General features: G+C 31.8%; 2 protein-coding genes across 2 annotated transcripts in view; both read left to right on the forward strand.

The window, feature by feature from the left end:
• The window catches only part of LOC139486976 (fatty acid synthase-like), a 36,910-nt gene extending 30,898 nt beyond the window's left edge, over positions 1-6,012 (forward strand). Inside the window, exons 21-24 of the mRNA XM_071272015.1 lie at positions 114-452; positions 2,463-2,709; positions 3,206-3,451; positions 5,510-6,012. Coding sequence (XP_071128116.1) covers positions 114-452; positions 2,463-2,709; positions 3,206-3,451; positions 5,510-5,703 — 1,026 coding nt within the window. The 3' untranslated portion in view covers positions 5,704-6,012. The remainder of the gene's footprint in view (positions 1-113; positions 453-2,462; positions 2,710-3,205; positions 3,452-5,509) is intronic.
• Positions 6,013-6,762: 750 nt separating this feature from the next.
• Positions 6,763-7,266, forward strand: LOC139527770 (uncharacterized). The gene has a single exon (XM_071323476.1). It carries the CDS (start codon positions 6,763-6,765, stop codon positions 7,264-7,266), a length of 504 nt encoding a protein of 167 aa, XP_071179577.1.
• Positions 7,267-20,590: the final 13,324 nt, after the last annotated feature.

Consider the following 20,590-nt stretch of genomic DNA (forward strand, 5'->3'; position numbering starts at 1 on the left):
TTTAAATATAAAATATTTGAAAACAAAGTAATAGTATATATGCAGTTGCTATTTTATCATTCTCAATTTATACAATTTTAAAGTTTTAAGATATAATTCTTTTTCTCCAAAAGGTTAGAGATGTTTCGGACGATACCAGTATCCCTACTTTTCTAGCATTACCCAAGTCATACTGCCACCCGAAAAAATCCTACATCATAACAGGGGGTCTAGGTGGTATGGGTTTAGAAATAAGTCATTGGCTGATCACCAAAGGGGCTAAGAATATTGTCCTTACATCAAGGTCAGGAATCAAGACTGGATATCAAACCAGGATGATACAGAATTGGAGACGTAAAGGCATCCAGGTTTTGATATCTTCTCAAGATATAGCAAATGTAGATGCAACAACAAGACTTATTGCGGAAGCAGAAGAGTTAGGACCTGTTGGAGGGGTATTTCATCTTGCTGTTGTAAGTAGAAAAAAATATTCTGTACTAGTATTCGGTCTGTTAAAGTGATTGTCTAATCGAGTAGATTGATCTTAGTGCAATAAAATATCTGAAGTTGGTTAAAAATAAGTAAATTTGATCTTGAACTGAACCGGTTGTGTTGATCTTAACATGTCTTTGCCACTAAAGAAGACATTTTTATGTTCAGACTTTTCAAATGAAATAATTATCAAAATGAAATTTTAGGCTAAAATCAATTTACTAGTGTAAACAAGTCTAAACAGTATTAAGTTTTGGTCACAAATCATGAGATTGTTGTCTAAAAAATTGATATACGTCGAATATAATCGCTTCATGAACGTGCCTACATTGGTTTTCCGGAAATAGTCCGAGTATTTTGCAAAAGATTCCTGATGAGTCCTTCGAAAAAAATATTTGATGAGTTTTGTCTTAGTTTTAAGTATTATTTAAGAACTACTTTAGTAGTTTGATTATAAAGATATTATCTCGCAAAAAAAATAGTACTGATTGTTTACATTACAGTTTGGATGTTCAGCAAAATTGTTTTCAAGTAATATGTAATATTTTCTAGACTTATTCTCGGAGTTGTAGTTTTATAGAAACTAAAAGACAATATCGACTTAAAATCAGTTATTCTATTTTGATAGTACGAAAAATTTGGAAAAAGTTTAATTTACGATCACATTACATTGACAACTTTTATTGACCTCCTTCACAGGTCGTAACTGTTCATTTTTACATGCACGTTTGCATAAACTGTCAAATATAACATTACAGTACACCGACTATTTGCTGCCTTCCTAGTCGCAGCACTCATGCAGAGAAATCAAAATCTAAAAATCACTTAAGGAATCGGTAAATCATTTCCAGAAACAGCTTTAAAGTACTGCGTTTTGCGCGTTCAAATTTTTGTTAAAATTCTGAATCAGCACCTTTTCGTGCGATCTTTACCTAAAAAAACATAGGCATTAGTTAATGTTTTGCACATTAAAAAATAAGAAAAAAATGCAGATTTGAAAAAAAAATTAATGGACGTGTTAAACAAACTAAGGACAAATCATAACAAAAGATACGTATATGAGCAGTCCTCAAAACCCACAACAGAAAACCAAGAATTGAGAAAATTAAAACCGAGAAGACACTTAGGCGCTGTATAAGTACTAGAGTAAAACTATTATTTGATTAACATTAATAAATAAGTAGGTATACATATATTTAATAAAAGAATTTATATTTGTCTTCTTTATATTTTTTGTTTTGTACTTAGGTTTAAAGATATAATAGTTACATTACATGTAAATAGATATAAGACGATGTGGTATGAGTGCAAAAGAGACAACTTTCCATCCAAGGCACAAGTTATAAAAGTAAATCATTATAGGTCAAAGCAAGGTTTTTAACACGGAATCTTGGTTCACACCGAATAGCAAGCTATAAAGGGCCCCAACAAATTACTAGTGAAAAACCATTCAAACGGGAAAACCAACCGTCTCATCTATATAGAAACCGAGAAACGAGAAACACTTATGAACCACATCAACAAACGACAACTACTGAACATCGGATTACTGACTTAGGACAGATGCAAACAATTGCAGCGGGTTTAAAATTTTTAATGGTACTAATCCTTCACCCTTATCTGAAAAAAAGTGAAACATCACAACATAGAAAGACACATACATGCATGTTTCACTTGAGTGGCAGACGAATATGCGATTCACACAACATGTGGTCCGTTCAACGCTTTTACAGCATATAAAATTATTGAAAAAAAACAAATAATTCTTAAAATAAAGAAATCCGAAAGGTTCAGTCATACATAGTCCTTAAGAAGCCTCACGAACATATACATGTAAAGATTAAGAAAAAAGATCGACAATTCAAACGTTCTTTCAATCCGGTACTTTGAAACTGAAAGTTAATGTATTTCAAAACAATATGTAACAATAATTGAGTTTATGATTAAAAATTCTCTGAAAATAACTAAGTAAAAAAATATGTTTTTTTTAGGTACTAAAAGACCAGTTGTTTGAGAACATGTCAAAGGATGATTTTGATGCTGTTTGCAGGCCCAAAGTGATTGGCACACTTAATTTAGATAAGATAACAAGAAAGTCATGTAAGGAATGTTTGGATTGGTTTATTGTCTTTTCATCTATCGCAAGTGGGCGGGGGAATGCTGGACAGTCAAATTATGGATTTGCTAATTCTGTGATGGAAAGAATATGCGAAGACAGAAAAGAAAATGGGTTTCCAGGTAAGTTTTGTATAATCATATTATCATGTGTATAATGTGTTGATCTTTTTTTCCAAATTTTAACCTTGAATAACTTAAAAACATTAACTATTATCAAAAGAAAGTTGATCTTGCCCATTTGGTTCAAGGTTAAAAAAAATCGATAAACATGAGAAAGGTTATGGTCTATAACGTCACGTTGCAAAGCCCTCTCTTCGATATATGTTTTGCATCCAATGAGCCTAAAAATGTATTGTCATTCTACAAATCGGTTTTGTCACTTACAGTAGGTGTTAAATGGAGTATAATATTGACCATTTCCTTTACTTTAAGCAAATGTTATTGTTTATTGTCGTTTGAGTTCCGCTATTCCATACTCGTATTACAAAAGTATCAACTTCTCCGTATAATGATGGATTTTATCAAATTTTCGAAATGTACACATAACGACCGCTTTATTTAATATACGCTAATTTTTAAAATTAAAGTAACATTTTCTAAATTTCTTATTTTAAAGCATTGGCTATACAGTGGGGTCTGGTTGGGGATGTTGGTATATTCTTGGAAAACAAAGGAACCAATGAATCTGTTGTTGGTGGAACGTTACCGCAAAGGATGAAATCTTGTTTGAATGTCTTAGATCAGCTCATGAACCTGGAATGCCCTGTTTTATCAAGCTATGTGATATCAGAGAAGCGACACAAATCTCATTCTGATAGGGTCTCAAAAACCAGTGTTATAGATGCAGTGTGTCATATTTTAGGTAATTATATGATTTTTTTTTAAATCTTTCAGTTTATTGATATCTTTAAAATTGCTGTGTAAAATTGAAAAATTAAACAGAATGTTAAGCATTATATGATCATCATTTGCTTATTTTTTTTGATTGGTTGTACAAGCTTTTCATATCATCATTATAATGAAATAACTTATCGACATTGTGTTTAAAGGAATCTTCAACTTCATTATGGTAAAAGTGCGTTATTGCAAATGAATAATCAAAGTAGTTGTTTCGATATGTCAACTATTTTGTACTTCAGTCAAAGCTTTTTCGTCAAACATGATCTTTTCACTCCAGTGCATTCGAAGATCATCTGCATTAAGGATGTTTGCTAATCTGTTGGTTTTTGTTATACTTTTTATCAGATATTCTAAATAATCTGATTTTATCCATGTGGTGCCATTACAACTTTTGTGCACTAACCACTCCTTTCTTTTCGTAAATAAATAGCGTATAGGTTTTTTTTAAGGATGTATTCTTCTGACGTGTCAGTCTCGTTGAAAACTCGTTCTGGATCTATTTCCAAAATATTTGACACAAGTTGAAAAAATGAATGAATTTTCAAAATATTATAACCAAACACAACTCTGTAAAAAAAAACTGTGTATTAACAATGAATAGTTTTTGAGTAATCCCGTTTACAAATTTTACGGCCAATTAAGTCAGTCTTTTTAGCCAAAATTTTGAGAAAGTGGATGAGGGGTACAACAAAATGATTTTACAAGAATCACGTTCATCCCATATCATTTTTATCAAAATTCTTAGATATGTATTTTTTTCAATCATTTATAACCAAAAAGTTGAAATAATATGCATTTTGTTCTTAAAACTGAGAAAAATCACAATTTCACAAAGTTGACAGCATGGTAAATTTGACACAAAAAAGCATAAAAATATGATAAAACTTTCTTATATTAACACCTACCTATATAATTTTTTTTAAGTTAAATTTATTCAGATTTGTCCACTTCATCTTTATTGAAAGTATGAAAAAAAGTTTAATTGTAGATCTGTGATTTTTTTCACGATAATAGCCCCAAAATAGGTAAAAATTGATGAAAAATGGGAAAATCATCAAAATTGGGTATTTTCAAAGGGTCGTAGCAAAAAAGAAATACACCATCATATGATTTTTTCTTCACCAATAATTTTTTTATAAGTCTTATAAACCCAAAAATCAAGTTAAATGTTTATATGATCCAATTTTTTGAAGAAAAAAGGTACCAATGTCAAATATGCAAACTGTCTTTAGAGAGAATCATTTTCCGATAAAATAAAACTTAAAAGCCTATTTCTCAGATACGACGACACAGATCTTTATTTTTTTTTTTATCTACAACCAACTTCTTTATATATATATATATATATATATGAGTCTGAAAGATTGTTACACAATCTTTCAGACTCATATAATTTTTCCTGTTTGTGTAGTATTGTCAATTTTGATGATCCAATACCTATTAAGTTTACTGGTTGGTAGATTCTTATAGACTCTATATATATATATATATATATAATTTAAAAGTAAAAAACACAAAAAATCACATCATAAATCGAACATTGTTTCTGCTAGCGCTTTCACCGCTATTTAAAATATATCCCTTTTTTAAGATGTGGACCGAAGATAAAATTCCGCGTGAAGCCAAGGAACAATATTTTATTGAACTTTATAAGCCCACACTAAATAGGAAGTGAAATTCGGTCCGTTAATAAAATTCCGTAAGATATATACAACTACCGCATGACGTTACTATAACGTAACGTCACAAGTCGTTACTATAACGTAACGTCACAAGTCGTTACTATTAACGATAACAATTCTGTCTGATGAACCGCTGGAGATGCGGTGAAAGCGCTAACAGAAACAATGTTCGATTTATGATGTGATTTTTTGTGTTTTTTACTTTTAAATTATATTTTCTGTACCAAGGACTTTTTATTTATCAAAATATATATATATATATATATATATATATATGTGTGTGTGTGTGTGTGTGTGTGTGTTATTTTGGTGAACAAATGATATCTTTTTTATTTCAGGTATCAAGGATCCTTCATCGATTAAACCAGAAACCAATTTAGTAGCTTTGGGATTTGATTCCTTAATGGACGTGGAAGTCCAACAGACACTTGAAAGAGATTTTGAAATTGCTTTGTCAATGAAAGAAATACGACCCCTCACCTTTGCAAAATTGAAGACAATGTCATCAAATAAAATGAGCATGACAAAATGAAATACAAATAGACAGTGTTGAATACAAAACTTGTGTTATGCACTATTTTCTCTAGACAGTGTTTTTGTTTGTTTCAAAACTAACTATATTGATAATTATATCTAGACAGTGTTTTTGTTTACTTCAAAACTTTTTTTTATTTACAATTATTTATATCTAGACAATGTTATCGTTTGTTTCAAATTATGTTTTATTTACAACTTGTTATATCTAGACAATGATTTGTGTTTGTTTCAAAACCTGTTTTATTTATAATTATCTCTAGACACTGTTTGTGTTTGTTTCAAAACTAACTGTATTTACAATTATATCTAGACAGTGTTTTTGTTTGTTTCAAAAGTTGTTTGATTTACAATCGAACATAGCAAGACAATGTAATTAGTGTGTTTCAAAACGTTGTTTACAGTAATATCTAGACAATGTTTTTGTTTGTTTCAAACTTGTTTTATTTACAATCATCTAAAAACAGTGTTTTGTTTGTTTCAAAAACTTGTTTTATTTACAATAATATTTGGAAATGATTTCGTCTGTTACCAACTTGATTTATTTACAATTGTATTTAAGGATTGTGTTTGCCCATTTTAAAACTTGTTTTATTTACAATTATATATAAAATATTTGTTTTGCTAGTTTTTGCTAGTTTTTTTGTTTACAATTATATATCTAGACAGTGTTTTTGCTTGATTCAAAACTTGTTTAACCTTCAATCATATTAAGAAAATGTGTTTTGTTTGTTTAAAAACTTTTTTAATTACATTAATTATATCTATTTACTTTATTTACAACTATATCTAGACATTGTTTTTATTTGTTTCATTTGCAATCATATTACAGAAACTCATACATTTGCAATACTATGTTTGCATGATATTGACGTTGCCATAATAAGAATAGAAACAAAGGGAACACGACATTGACATTGAAGTTTAAGAGGTCAGACTATAGTTTGCTCAACCTTCAAGATTTTTCAGTTTTATTCTCTTCAACTTCGTATTTAGTGGCATCAGAGAGGACAATGAAGATCTAAAGGAGACTGTATTAGATTTAAAGCGTAGATCAATGAAGAATAATCTGGTTTTCACGGGTCTACACGAAGAAGACACGGAAGATGTTATAAGAAAATTCTTGTTGAACGAGCTGAGAATCACACACAGGGTTAAACTAGGTAATGTCCATAGATTTGGTCACGGAGCTATGCCTGGTAGGAGAGGTCGACCAAGACCGATCGTAGCAAGATTTATATTTTACAAGGATTTTGCCAGAGTACTGTCAAACACATACCGGTTGAAAGGAAGACCATATGGAGTACACCAACAATTCCCTGATGCCATCGAACAGGCAAGGAAAAGTCTGTACCCGATAATGAAACAGAAGCGAACTGAGGGTTGTCACGTAAGACTAGTGCGGGACATTCTGTACGTCGTTGGACAAATGTATACCCCTCAGACAGCAGAGGATTCCCATGCAGTACCGGCACCGAATAGTCCGATTAACTTCGCTACCCCAAAACAACGGCAAACAAGTAAGAGACGTCGCACTTCTTCAACACCCAAAGGGTACTAGGACCCACACGGAGAGACAATAAATAAGGGACAAAGAAATGTAACAAAAGAAATTATATTTAATGTGTTATCATTAAACTGTTGTGGTTTAAGGAATAGGATGCAATATCCAGAATTTATTCATAAATATGATTAATTTGTTTATCTGAATCAAAAACAGATGACTTTGATATAATAGATATACCGGGTTATAAATTTATTATGCAAAATAGAAAAACTAAGTCAAAAGTAAAATCAGGTGGCATAGCTTTTGGTTATAAGGGAAAATATGAAAAACAAGGACATCTGATTGAAACAGAAAGCAAATTGGTACTTTGGTAAAAAAATATCTGCAGAAATTTTTGGCACTGTGGAAGATGTTTTAATTGGTAGTATTTATATTCCGCCTGAAAACTCTTTGTATAAAATTCCAGATGCAATAAATGAGCTTGAGCAGGAATTTCTAAATATTTCTCTTAATTATAAATATATTTTGCTCACAGGTGATTTTAATAGTAGAACCAGTACTGTTTCAGATTTTTTTGAGATTTCAGAAAGTCATCACCGATTATGTTGTTATAGATTATGCTAGTTGTTTAAGTTATAGATAATGCATATTTTAAGGTGTTTTCTTGTCGTAGAACACACCCCGAGGTGTGTTCTACGACAAGAAAAACCTTAAAATATGCATTATCTGACTTATATACCGTCAACAAAATATCAATTTTATAAAGATTTGTAAAATTTAGTATCCTATTTTACCGACAACACTCAAGTGGGATACTCCTTTCTAATGCGATCAGGTTTTAATACGCCCTGCAGCTCATTTAGAATGTGAAATAAAACTCACTAAATAATTTAGATATAAACCTTTTAAAAAATTATTATCCATACACAATAAAAATATTACTATAACTGCATGAAGTAAGACACAAATGTATTGTTACCATCCGATAACGGTGTATGACAAATACAAGACACAATGTAAGTAATTTATTGTACCACTTAGCTTATGGAAAAGGGGGAGGGGGTATGTTTTTTTTTCTATTTGTTATGTTATTTCAATCGCGGAAAAGTGGTTATTTTTTTAACAATTTTACTTGAATCGAATGAAAAATTCAGAAAGATTGTTTTTTGAATAGCAATACATTTTATTAAAAGATAATCCGGATATAATCATATACCCTCCGCACCTGACCCTTTCGTGAGTTACGTTAATGTTATTCAATAGAATATAAGATTATCTTATTAGTTGATCATTTGATAGAGTAAAAGGTATACATAAATTTTAAAAAGTTAACATTGACACGAAGACGAATATAAATATATGTAGGTCACAGTATGATTTCCTATTCAGTGTGTATCGTTCTGAACATGCATGAAATATTTGCCACTGGACGTTAAGCAAGCAACCAAAAATCAATCAACCTATTCAGTTTGATTCAATAAGATTTTCAAAATCTTACAAACGAATATGTTAAATCTGGATTTATTTTATAAAAGTCTACATTAAAATTCATCTGACATATATGATAATGTTTCTTTATATGTTTATTGTAGCGATAAATTAACAAAACTTCACGTCATTTGTTTCTAAAATTAAAATGCGGGACTACAATGACGGTTTCTTTTACACCTATCATCGATTGAACTTTAAAAAAATAAATTTCCAAATCGGCAACAAAAAACTATTAGACGAATAAAGTTAAGAAGTAAATCATAGATTGCATGTTTATCAAGGAAAATAATGACCTCACACAGGTCATTATTTTATACCTTAGAGCATATATCATTGAAACATGGTATCGTCCGGGTTGATTCTGAAAAAAGAATGACCTGTCGTTCTGAAAGAAAATAACTCTATATAGGTATATAAACCAATTTAACATGTAACGTAAGAGATGTAGTAAAGATGTATCAAAAAATTCATATGGTAACCATTTACTTGATATGTGTAAAAATAATAATTTAATTATATTGAATGGTACAGTAAACGGCGATAAAGAAGGCAGTCAAGTGTTGTCGATTATGTTATTTGTACACATTCATTGTTATACTGTATTAATGAAATGCTTGCCTCTGATTTTTCGTCATTATATTCTGATGTGAACTCGTCTTTGTCTTTGATTATGTCATTTAAACTACCTAGCACTGTAGATAAAAATATATATGTAAAAACGTGTTCTAACGAAAATATAAAAAAGATCAATAAATGGGATACTGAAAAGGAAACAGAATTCGTTGAGAGCATTGGCAGAAATAAATTATGGGAATTAGAATCAGAGTTGAACATGCTAGAAACTAGCATGTTAGCTAAAGAAAACATAAATAGAGTCGTTGAACAGGTGACCTCTATTATTTCAGAATTTGCAGAAAAAGTTTTGGGATCACATAACAAGGGGGTAAACACACACTACAATAAAAAAGGTAAACAAGCCTTGGTTTAAATAAAAATGCTGGGAAACAAGTAATTTAGAAAATGTTTCCGTATCGCAAAAAGAAGGTATAAATATACTAAGACGGAAAATAATCGAAAACACATGAAAAAATCAGAGCGAGATTATAAGAGACAACTAGATAAATCCTTAAAGGAACATAGGAAAGAAATCAGAAAGAAGATGAACATATTAAAAAACAGCAACGTAAAGGAATTTTGAAAGATCTTGAATACAAACAGGGTGGTAAAACTAGCTTATATATCTGTTGATGTTCTTTATAATTTTTTTAAGAGTCTTAATTCTTCCAGTTCTGAAGATGAAAACACACCTATTTCACAAGCATTACAAGAATTAAACGAAATTATTAACATTAGTATTACTGAGGTAGAAATTTTTACATGTATAAAAAAACTGAAAAACGGAAAAGCATGCGGTGGTGATTTAATTATAAATGATTATATAAAGTCTACATGTAATGTTTTTATGCCTGTTTATGTTAAACTTTTTAATGTTATATTTAGTTCTGGGAATGTACCAGAATCATGGCTTATTGGAAATATTATACCTTTTTATAAGAATGAAGGAGATCAGCTTGATCCACAAAATTATAGGCCTATTACTATTTCAAGCTGTTTGGTTAAACTTTTCACTTCAGTGCTCAATCTTAGCGTAAGCTCATTTTTAGAGAATTTTTCATTACTGAAAGAAAACCAGTTTGGAGTTAGAAAAAGTTATTCTACTACCGATAGCTTTTTTGTACTTCATTAAATATTTGAACTGTTAAGAACTAAGAAGAAAAAACTGTATTGTGACTTTATTGATTTTGCAAAGGCCTTTGATACTGTTTGGCATGCAGGACTTTGGTCAAAATTGATTAAATACTCGGTGAATGGTAAAATGTATAATACTGTTACAAATATGTACAGTAACATAAAATTTATAATTTTTTATAGTAATGAATTTTCAGATTTTTTCCCGTGTAATGTTGGTGTTAGGCAATGGGAAAATTAATCACCTATACTTTTTTCTTTAAATGTAAATGATTTGGAAGATTTTCTAAGAGACAAGAACATAGATGGTTTGAAAACTCTATCAGATGAATTAGAAACCGAACTTGATTGTTATCTTAAACTTTTTGTAATATTATATGCAGATGATACAGTTTTGTTATCAGAGTCGCAAGTTGACTTACAAAAGCAACTGGATACTTTATCTGAATACTGTGAAGTATGGAAATTGAAAGTGAATGTACAAAAAAGTAAAATTGTAATTTCCTCTAAAGGGAGACTACCTAATAATGTTCAGTTTAATTATAACGATATTGTACTAGAAATTGTTAATGAGTTTACTTATTAAGGTGTCTTATTCAGTAGAACAGGAAGTTTTTTAAAGGCAAAAAAAACACAAGCAAAAAAAGCCACATGTGCTATGTACGATGTTATCCAAAAAGGAAGATTGCACAATCTTTCTATTGAATGTCAAATCGAATTGTTTGATAAGATTGTTAAACCTATTTTAATTTATGGTAGTGATGTCTGGGGTTTTGGTAATAATTCAGTTATAGAAAGGGTTCATATGAAATTCTGCAAACTTTTGCTAAAGGTTAAAAATTCTACACCTAATTTTATGATATATGAAGAATTGGGCAGATATCTTTTAGAAATTGATATAAAACTCCGTATAATTAACTACTGGACAAAATTATTGTCTGGAAAACAAGAAAAACTTCCTGCAATTCTATATAATTACTCATTGTATAAATATAAAAATGATATTACTTGGTTAAAAAATGTTAAATCCATTCTTGATGAATCGGGTTTGTCATTTGTATGGGACACCCAGTATTTTGTAAGTGTTACATGGCTATATACTATTGTTAAATAAAATCTTGTTGATCAATTTAAACAGAAATGGCATACTGACGTGCTAAAATCGCCAAAAGCTTTAAACTATCGTATATATAAAGAAAACTGCTTGGTCTTTAAACTCATATTGACGTTTTTAAGGGAGTTTGCTTCTCAGTTTCAAAGTAATTAACTTTTCAAAACACTAGTTTATATTGATAGGGAATTAATAAAGGAATCCAAAGAGCAAAAAAAATATATAGGTCACCGTGCTTGTTTTCGAGATATAAGCCATTGAAATTCTGGCGGGAAAATAATCTCTCTTGACTTTTCATAGCTTTATCATTGACATGTTGAAGTTCTCAAAAACTGTAATTAAAAGTAATTAAAATTTTATAAGACTTTTACAGATGGCTTATCATTATACATGTAAAATATTTACAAAAAGAAAAATGGGGGTCACCGGGCAAATTTTTTCAAGGCATTCAAATGGATTAAACCAGAGGATTCCGAAAATCTGACAAAAAATCCAAAACATGACAAGCCAGCTTCCTTAAGTTCAAAGTTATACAATTCATCAGTATTTCTGTTGTTAATGGAGGGTGTTACTAGTTTAGAATTGTTAGTTCTATTGTCAATTTTAGTTTATTTCCAAAGAATTGTTATACAAATTTAGAGCATACATAAGTAAAGACGATTTTCCAAATGTTTTTACAAAAATCCGCTTGTGTTTATCTTTTGAAACAAAAAAGTTAGGTACATGTATGTCTATCCAAAGGATAGAATGTAAAAAAAAACAAAGTTTTTAGTAAATGTCTAAAATTTCGACCGCATACATCTCTTAAAGTAGCACATGAAGGTATATTTTTTATTACATATTTGAATTACTAAGGTGAAAACTAGCTTGTGTGCAAATTTGCACCGTGGGATTGAAACTGTATCGTATGCCTTTTTCGCAGATACAAATCAAGATTAAAAATTGAAGGAATCGCATGAACTCCAAAGGGAGCTAGACAAAATTGGAGCGAAAGCAATTCAAGTCGCATGAATTAAAACCAAGAGAACCATGTAATTCGACTGGGTAATACCCCCATCACACTTATTATTAAAAATTTTAGAAGTCGTAGTCAGATCGTGGTGGTCGGGGTAAGGTCGTAGTAAGGACGTGCCAAGTCTTCGTGATCCAGGAGGTCTTCGACAAACTTTGAACATGCTCAAAACATTTGTAGTGCAGTCGTGGCCAAAACTAGTCGTAGAAGAAGCGTAGGAAGGTCGTAGTAAGGTCGAAGTAAGATCGGGATGGGCGTAGAAGCATCGTATTTGAAACATGGTGCAATCGGGGAGGACAATGGAAAATGTTTCGCAGCGACCTTACTACGATTTCTCTACGACTTCCCCAATTTCACTACGTCTTTATTACGCTTCTACTACGATATTGATACGTTTATACTACGATAAGGAAGACAATAATGCGCCGCTACTACGCGCTTGTCGTCCTCAGTACGACCTCACTACGATTCTTATACGTCCTAGCCACGATAATTCCACGACCTCGTTCTGTTGGTACCTTCTACTTTTAGCACCACAACCTCTAAGTGTGTTGATACCTTTAGTGGCATGTTTCCTCAAGGAAACTTGTGAGTACAATGGGAAAGTCAAGATATTTATATGGACGAAGAGCGTAGTGACAACGTAGTGGAAACGTAGTGGAGTCGTGGTTCGATCGTAGTAGACTATAATTGAGTTCGTAATGCGATCGGGAAGGTCTTGGTAGAAGCGTACAGATATCGTGTAAATCATGGTTAGGTCTTATTAGACGTAACAAGAGGGTGACAAGATCGTAACTAGAACGTGCTACGTACTGTCGTAGTGGAATCGTAACAGGATCTTATCAGAATCATAGCAAGTTCGTGGTTGAACGTGAAAACTATGAAATATTGTATATTCAAGACGACCATACCACGATCCCACCGCGATCTTATTTTGTTATAGATCGTAGTGGAATCTTCATGGTCTTGGTCTAGTGTGATGGGGGCTTGAGCAATTACTGCTTTGTATGCATCAACCATCTCGCAATTCCAAAGATCACCCTCGGTTTTAGGTGGGGTTCATGTTGCTCAGCTAGTGTTTTATAGACTGTTGTTTTTTGTTCGGTGGTTTTTCTTTTTTTCTTGTCATGGCATTGTCTGTTGCTTTTTTGACTTATGCGTTTGTGTATCCCTATGGTAGATGTATCTTCCGCCCCTCTTTCACATCAAGTAGAAAGTGTTTAATATCAAATATAAATTAAACCAGGCTTATAATTTGGTAGGAAAGACGCGCGTTTCTTCTACTTTACATAAGACTGATCAGTGCCACTCGAATCAAAAACCATTCGAAGGCGAAAGGAATTCGACAGGCAGATTGATTTTCTTTTATAAGGTTAAGGAGATGTGGTATCATTGCAAATGAGGCAAGACGTTTTACGAGAGATTAAAAGACGACGATGTAAAGAATTATAGCTCGCCGTACGGCCTTCAACAATGACCAAAAACTATACTTTATAGTAAGCTATAAAAAAACGCTGTACTGCATGCTACGTGAACCAATTCAAAAGAAAACAAAAATAGTATAATGTTTGCAGGCTGATGGTAAATATGAGAGTTAGAAAAAACAATGATACAATTGACTACAAGTTGATTTAATTTACGATTACGTCATTGTAAAATTTGAAACTAGTATTATATAAATTTCAGAATTTGTATCATTAATTATAGAAAGGTATATAATGGAAAAAATATTTTAATCGGATATTTAAAACCCTTATTTGAAAGTACTTCTACAGTACAACACAGATAATTAAAAGGGATGATTTTTGTTCTTGAAAGTAATTTAAAAAAAACAATCAAATATGTTAAAATCTTCATTGTTTAGTAAAACACTCATAATTGTTTTTTTAATGTTATGAATATATATAGAACTAAAAGCTCTTGCATAACTTTGAAGTCGAGATTACATATGATGATAAACATAGCTGGCATAAAACTATCAAACTATCACTTAATGGCATCTTAAATATTTAACTAAAACAATAGTATACCGTATCTAATCGAACAGTTTTTTTTTTTTTTTTTCATTTTTCATTTTTTTTTTCAAATTTGTAGTTACAGCATTAAAAGTACACATTTGATGCAACATTTGAAACATTTTTCGTAGTTCCTAAATATTTTTTAAAGATGCATTTTTTCAAGAATATTTCCAAAACATTTTGTTCTATTAACACAAACTTCTGTGCGTATTTTACCAATTTTGAATTTGCCGTTCCAAATTCTATTATGACGTGCCATATTGTTTTTGTAAATAAAACTGTACAGTAACATTTGCATTTCATATCCTTGTCATATTAAGGGCGGATCAGTTTAAGAGGAAACGTGGATTCAATTATTCTTAATTGTGAAATAGCACCATGCCTTGCGATTCGAAAATTTGTATGACAATATTTTTTTTCAAAAAATGACATTTTGTTTCAATGAAATAAAAGTTATCTTTAAAATTGTCATAATTGTCTAACATCATTCTAGAAATTTCATAATGTTCATTTTACTATCTAATGTTCGACAGGGGGATCGTTGTATACGCTATTTGCGGATCAGACGATGAAAGATAAAATATATGCATTCACTCTACATGTTCTATGATTAAAAAAATACAGATCAGACGACTGTTATGGTTTCTAAAGTTTTAAGACCGCGAAAGAATGTAACAAGTGAGTAAAGACAGACGTATCGCATCGGTCAACCGATTCGTGATGGTGGTGACTGTAAAACGTAAGAAGTGTCGATTTCAGTCGTTCTTTCTTCACAACTCTGCTGAAGCAGTTTATGCATGTGCAAGAAACACATCACTGCTATTGAAGTCCGTCAGCATGGTGTTAACATGCACGTGCGTAACGTACTACTTAGATCTGTAGACGCTAAAAAAATGGGAATTTGATAATTGGAAAGTTGAAATCATCACGCTTGTCATATATTCTAGTTTGAAGTCGTCCATTTGTGTCAATATCGAGGGAAAAATCAAAATATGAAGGAGATCTCCTACTTTCGGTAGTTACTATAATCGCAGGTTCATTATGATATATGATATATAAGCACTCATTGACATGTGGTTCCACATAATAGTCAACATGACCCAAAAAAAATATATAACTGGAAGGAAATTGCTATCCAAATATATATATCTGTTTTCAGCCTTGTATCACCATCATTGGTGATCCGATGGATAAAATCTGTCGTAGAGTTGTCACTGATTCAGATGTACTTATAATATAATTATTTCTATGACTGTAAACTACATTAATTTGTAAGATCCTCTATGACAGATAACTCAGCTGATCTGTAATATTCCATCTTCATGCGATCGAGTGGTCTAGCGCACCGCGAATAGTGCAAGGCGATTTGGTGCCACGATATCTCAGTAGCATGAGTTCGAATCCCGCAAATTTACAGCTCTAACATTGTTGGGCTGTTATATAGACGATTATTATATGTATATATATATATATATATATCATGTACTGTAGTACGCCGCTAGATTAAAACTGACGTGGAAAGGTAACACATGCCCACCGAAAGCTCTTTTTATGAGAGCCCAGGTGGTCGTGTGGTCTAGCGGGACGGCTGCAGTGCAGGCGATTTGGTGTCACGATATCACAGTAGCATGGGTTCGAATCCCGGCGAGGGAAGAACCAAAAATTTGCGAAAGCAAATTTACAGATCTAACATTGTTGGGTTGATGTTTAGACGAGTTGTATATACATTATGTACACAGCCATGTATCACCATCATTGATGGCGATCCGATGGATACATCTGTTGTAGGGTTGTCACTGACTCAGACGTACTTATATATATATATATATATATATAATAAAAGAGAATAATGACCAAAATAAATAAATAATACAGAAAAATGGTATACAAAATCAAATAATAAAGATTAACAGGACACTCAATCCAGACCCTCGAATATGTGATTTTTACAAATTGCGAGATCCTGTAAAACGTGATTGTATTTAAAAATCTTTACGGCAAGATATGAAGAAAAATCTTAAATATAAGTGTTAATTCCAACCCACTGACCTATAAACACTAATCACAAATACGAGGCTAATAACTTATCACGCTAGACGCTTAGAGGGGACGATATAAGGATTTTATATTTCATATTATGCTGGATGATATCTCCTTAATTATGGGCATCAGAGGTTTTCTCTATTATCTTTCATCAACCAACCACTGAAATTATGTGATGAATAAAGAAAAGCAGGTTAGAATTAGAGTTGTATTGGTGCAATTTTGGTAATAACAGGAATTTCCAAAAATGTTAAAAACTTTTAGAAAGGAGGACAGTTGTTCGTTGGCGCGCATTAGCTAACGCGGCTGGATTGTGACATGCAAGGTCTATGACGTTGTTTTCTTCTAGACAAAGCTCTGTAGAGTCCTATTTCACGCATTTTTCAATTTTTCAATAACTCAAAATTGACACTCTTAATTTTTAACCACCCTCTTTCCATTGTTTTATAACAAATAAGGCTGAATGTTTGTGTTATGTATGTGCATATATATGGAAACATCATCATCCATAGATTTGATTTCCAATAGTTATAAAAGTGATACATAATTTCTTTTTGGTTTAATAACTGCAACTATCCGGTCTTTTTTCTCATTCAAAATTTTGCAAAAGAGGGGTTGACATTGTCACAAAAGTCCCAGTAATATGGTCCAAAGTAAAATGTCAATCCATTACAGTGATACCTTTTCTCAAACCATTGAAATGCATCTATCTATAGGTCAAGTAAATATCAAATGCGTTTCATCTCATTTTTCCATAAAACTGAATCGAAAAGTTCGAGGATCAAATATTTGTTGAAAAACACAACAATACTTTCTGGACCTATGGGCGGTTTGGATATGAAAATACGAACTATCAAACAGCAAATGGTCTATAAAACATGGAAAAAAAAACAATCGCGATCTTCATATAAACCCACTTTGAAAGCTTTATTACTGTAAACCAACTTATTTTCGCGGATACTTTATTTCGTCTTTTATCCTTCCTTGACCAATTCGCGGCTATTTAATTTCGCGATTTTCTGATTACTTGAAGAAGTTTAATAAGGAAAGATCCAATTTTTACATATTCGCAACGATTTATATTCGCGTTATTTTTATACTCGCAAAAGTCGCGAAAATAAATCGCTCGCGAAAATAAGTTGGTTTACAGTATTCCTCGGTTATCTAAAAATCAATTTAATTACACAACAACTTTCATATTTAAAAAAATTACATGGGCTAAAATGCGAAATAAAACTCCTAACTGTCTATTGCTACCTGAACACCGCGAAAAGCTGGCGAAAATTAAACAAAAATGAAGACAAAAGATACTACATGTAACCTTGACATAAAACATTCTTCTACAAATGAAAAAATATTTACGTGCCTGCATGAATAAATTTCAATTGACTCACGCTGGTTTTTTTTAACTTCAACTTTTGTGACAATCGAAATTGAGCTTTAAAGTTTAAGCCGATCCAAATTTTCCAACTCGCGAGATGCCATCTTAGAGCAGTGGTATATAACGACTGAATTAATTGGGTTATTTTTTCTAAAGAAGTATGAGCAGACCAATTCTATTTTGCAACTAATGGTGTTTCCAAAGGCTTATTTTGTGCGGCTACAGACAAGTACTGATACATACAAATATTGTCTGTTGAAGCATAGGATAAAACAGTAGGTGTTATAAGTTATTATTGAAGATTTGAATGTGGGTTTCCAACGTCAAATTTGCGATATATTGTACTATGACGTCAGATGTAGTGGTCTGCAGATAGACAACTCTTTTCATATAAACATGAGAGAAAAAACATGAAAATTACTCATAACATTTTAAGAGGTCGGTGACATATACTTTTTTTTGGCTTTATTTGAAAGAGAACACAAAGAGCTTACCTTCTTGAAATGTTTATGACGAAATTACTGGTAGATATTTTTTTAATATTGGAAAAACGTTTTCATTCGTACATATTATTCTTGTCGGGAATGAAATAAATCATACTTTTAAAGATCAAGACACACTGTAAAATCTTTAATTGTCTGAAATCTACTGTTTATCGTGAGAAAAAGAATTGTGGTTTAATATAGGTTCCATATTAATAGATTATTTGAAGTTTAGAATAACGCTTATAAAGGGGGAACATGAAACTGAGGTTGCTATAATGACAAAATGAAGTCGTTGACCCCCAATTTTTTCTTATTATATTTTGATTCCAAAATCATGAATTACGTAAGTCCTTGACACAAAGTTTGAAGAAAAATCACTGGTATTATAGAACTGAATAGGCTGTTTGGTCTTTTAGTTCGTATTGACGTTTTTAAGTTCAAAGTTGTTGAATTCAGCAGTATTCCTTTTGTTCATGGAGGGTACTACATGTAGTTTAGAATTATTAATTTTAGTTTATGATGATGTAAACATGAAATGAGGAACTCGAACGATGCTCTTAAATATCAAGGAATATACTGATGTTCAGTTAATGTTGCCTAAGTTAAGGTATAACTTTAGGCAACAGTTATTTACCGGTGTTCATATCTCATTATCTTTTAAGCAGATACAAATCAGGATTTAAAAAACAGCCTGAAGGAATCGCACGAGCTCCAAAAGGAGCGAAACAAAATTGGAGCAAAAACAATTCAAGTTACTAGACTTTAAATCAAGAGAACCAGGTGCTTCGACAGTGTAAGCAATTGCTGCTTTGTATGCATCATCACTCACGCAATTCCAAAGATCACCCTCGGGTTTTTATGATGGGGTTCGTCTTGCTCAGCTTTAGATTTCTGTGTTTTTTGTAATTGTTGATAGTTTTTTGGTAGATTTTCGTTTTTTTTGCCATGACAATGTCTGTTCGGTTTTTTTTTACCTATGAGTTTGACTATTCCTTTGTTGTCATTCCGCCTTTCTTTCACATCGAGGAGAGTGTCTAATATCAAACATCAAGTAAATCGGGCTTACAATTTGGTCTGAAAATTGAATGTGGCAGACAAATTAAATGTCAGATTGATGTATTTTTTTAAAATAAGGAGATATGGTACGATTGCAAATGTAACAATATTTAATTGTTTTAACAAGACACCAAAAGACGACTATGTATAGAAATATAGCTCGCCGTGAGGCCTTTAACAATGAGCAACAACAATACTGTAAGGTACGCTATAAAACCGGTATGCTGCAATGTGAACCAATAGAAAGACCACCAATGAAGTGTTTTTTGTAGTCTTGTGGTAAATACTAGTATGATAGAGTCAAAACAAAAATATTAGACTACATGGGCCGGTTTCACGAAGATATCATAAGACCTTTCTGAAGACATATCTTAGGACATATCTTATGATCCTCTTATGACTATCCTAGGACATATCTCAGATCTCGTCTCAAAGCTGTCTTAGGATGATCTTAGCAAATATATCCTAAACCTGTCGCAAGTTCTTTAAGTTTTTCAATATAAACATGGATTTTTTTTTTGTACAAGTGAGTTGAATTCAATTTGTCACTGTATCGGTTATAAGAAGGTTAAAGGATAAAATCGTGCATTCTTGCTATAAATACATCGCATGTTCATTGATGATTAATCATCATGATAATCCGTCAACCTATAAAGATTTAGTTATGAGTAGGAAAAGGAGTCCCAATTTCACAGAATCAGAGTTTCAAACTCTTCCAGATGCCGTGAAAAAGAACAAGTCAGTACTAGTCAGTAAACTGTCAAATGTAATTACAAATAGTGCTAAAAAGAACGTCTGAGAGAAAATATGCAGTACAATTAATGCAACAAATCACACTGACCATAAACGTACGACAGAGGAGATAAGGAAGAAGTTAATGACCTACATGAACGGTGTAAAGAAGGCTGATTAAAATAACCGTTGCGAGGCACGGAAGAGGAACGGCGGACCTCCACCAGAGAAATTGACTCCACTACAAGATAAAGTCTTCGAGATCATTGGAGAAACCCCAATAGAAGGCATAGAAGGAGG

The sequence above is a fragment of the Mytilus edulis genome, chromosome 1 (assembly GCF_963676685.1).
Source record: "Mytilus edulis chromosome 1, xbMytEdul2.2, whole genome shotgun sequence".
Taxonomy (NCBI): Eukaryota; Metazoa; Mollusca; class Bivalvia; order Mytilida; family Mytilidae; genus Mytilus; species Mytilus edulis.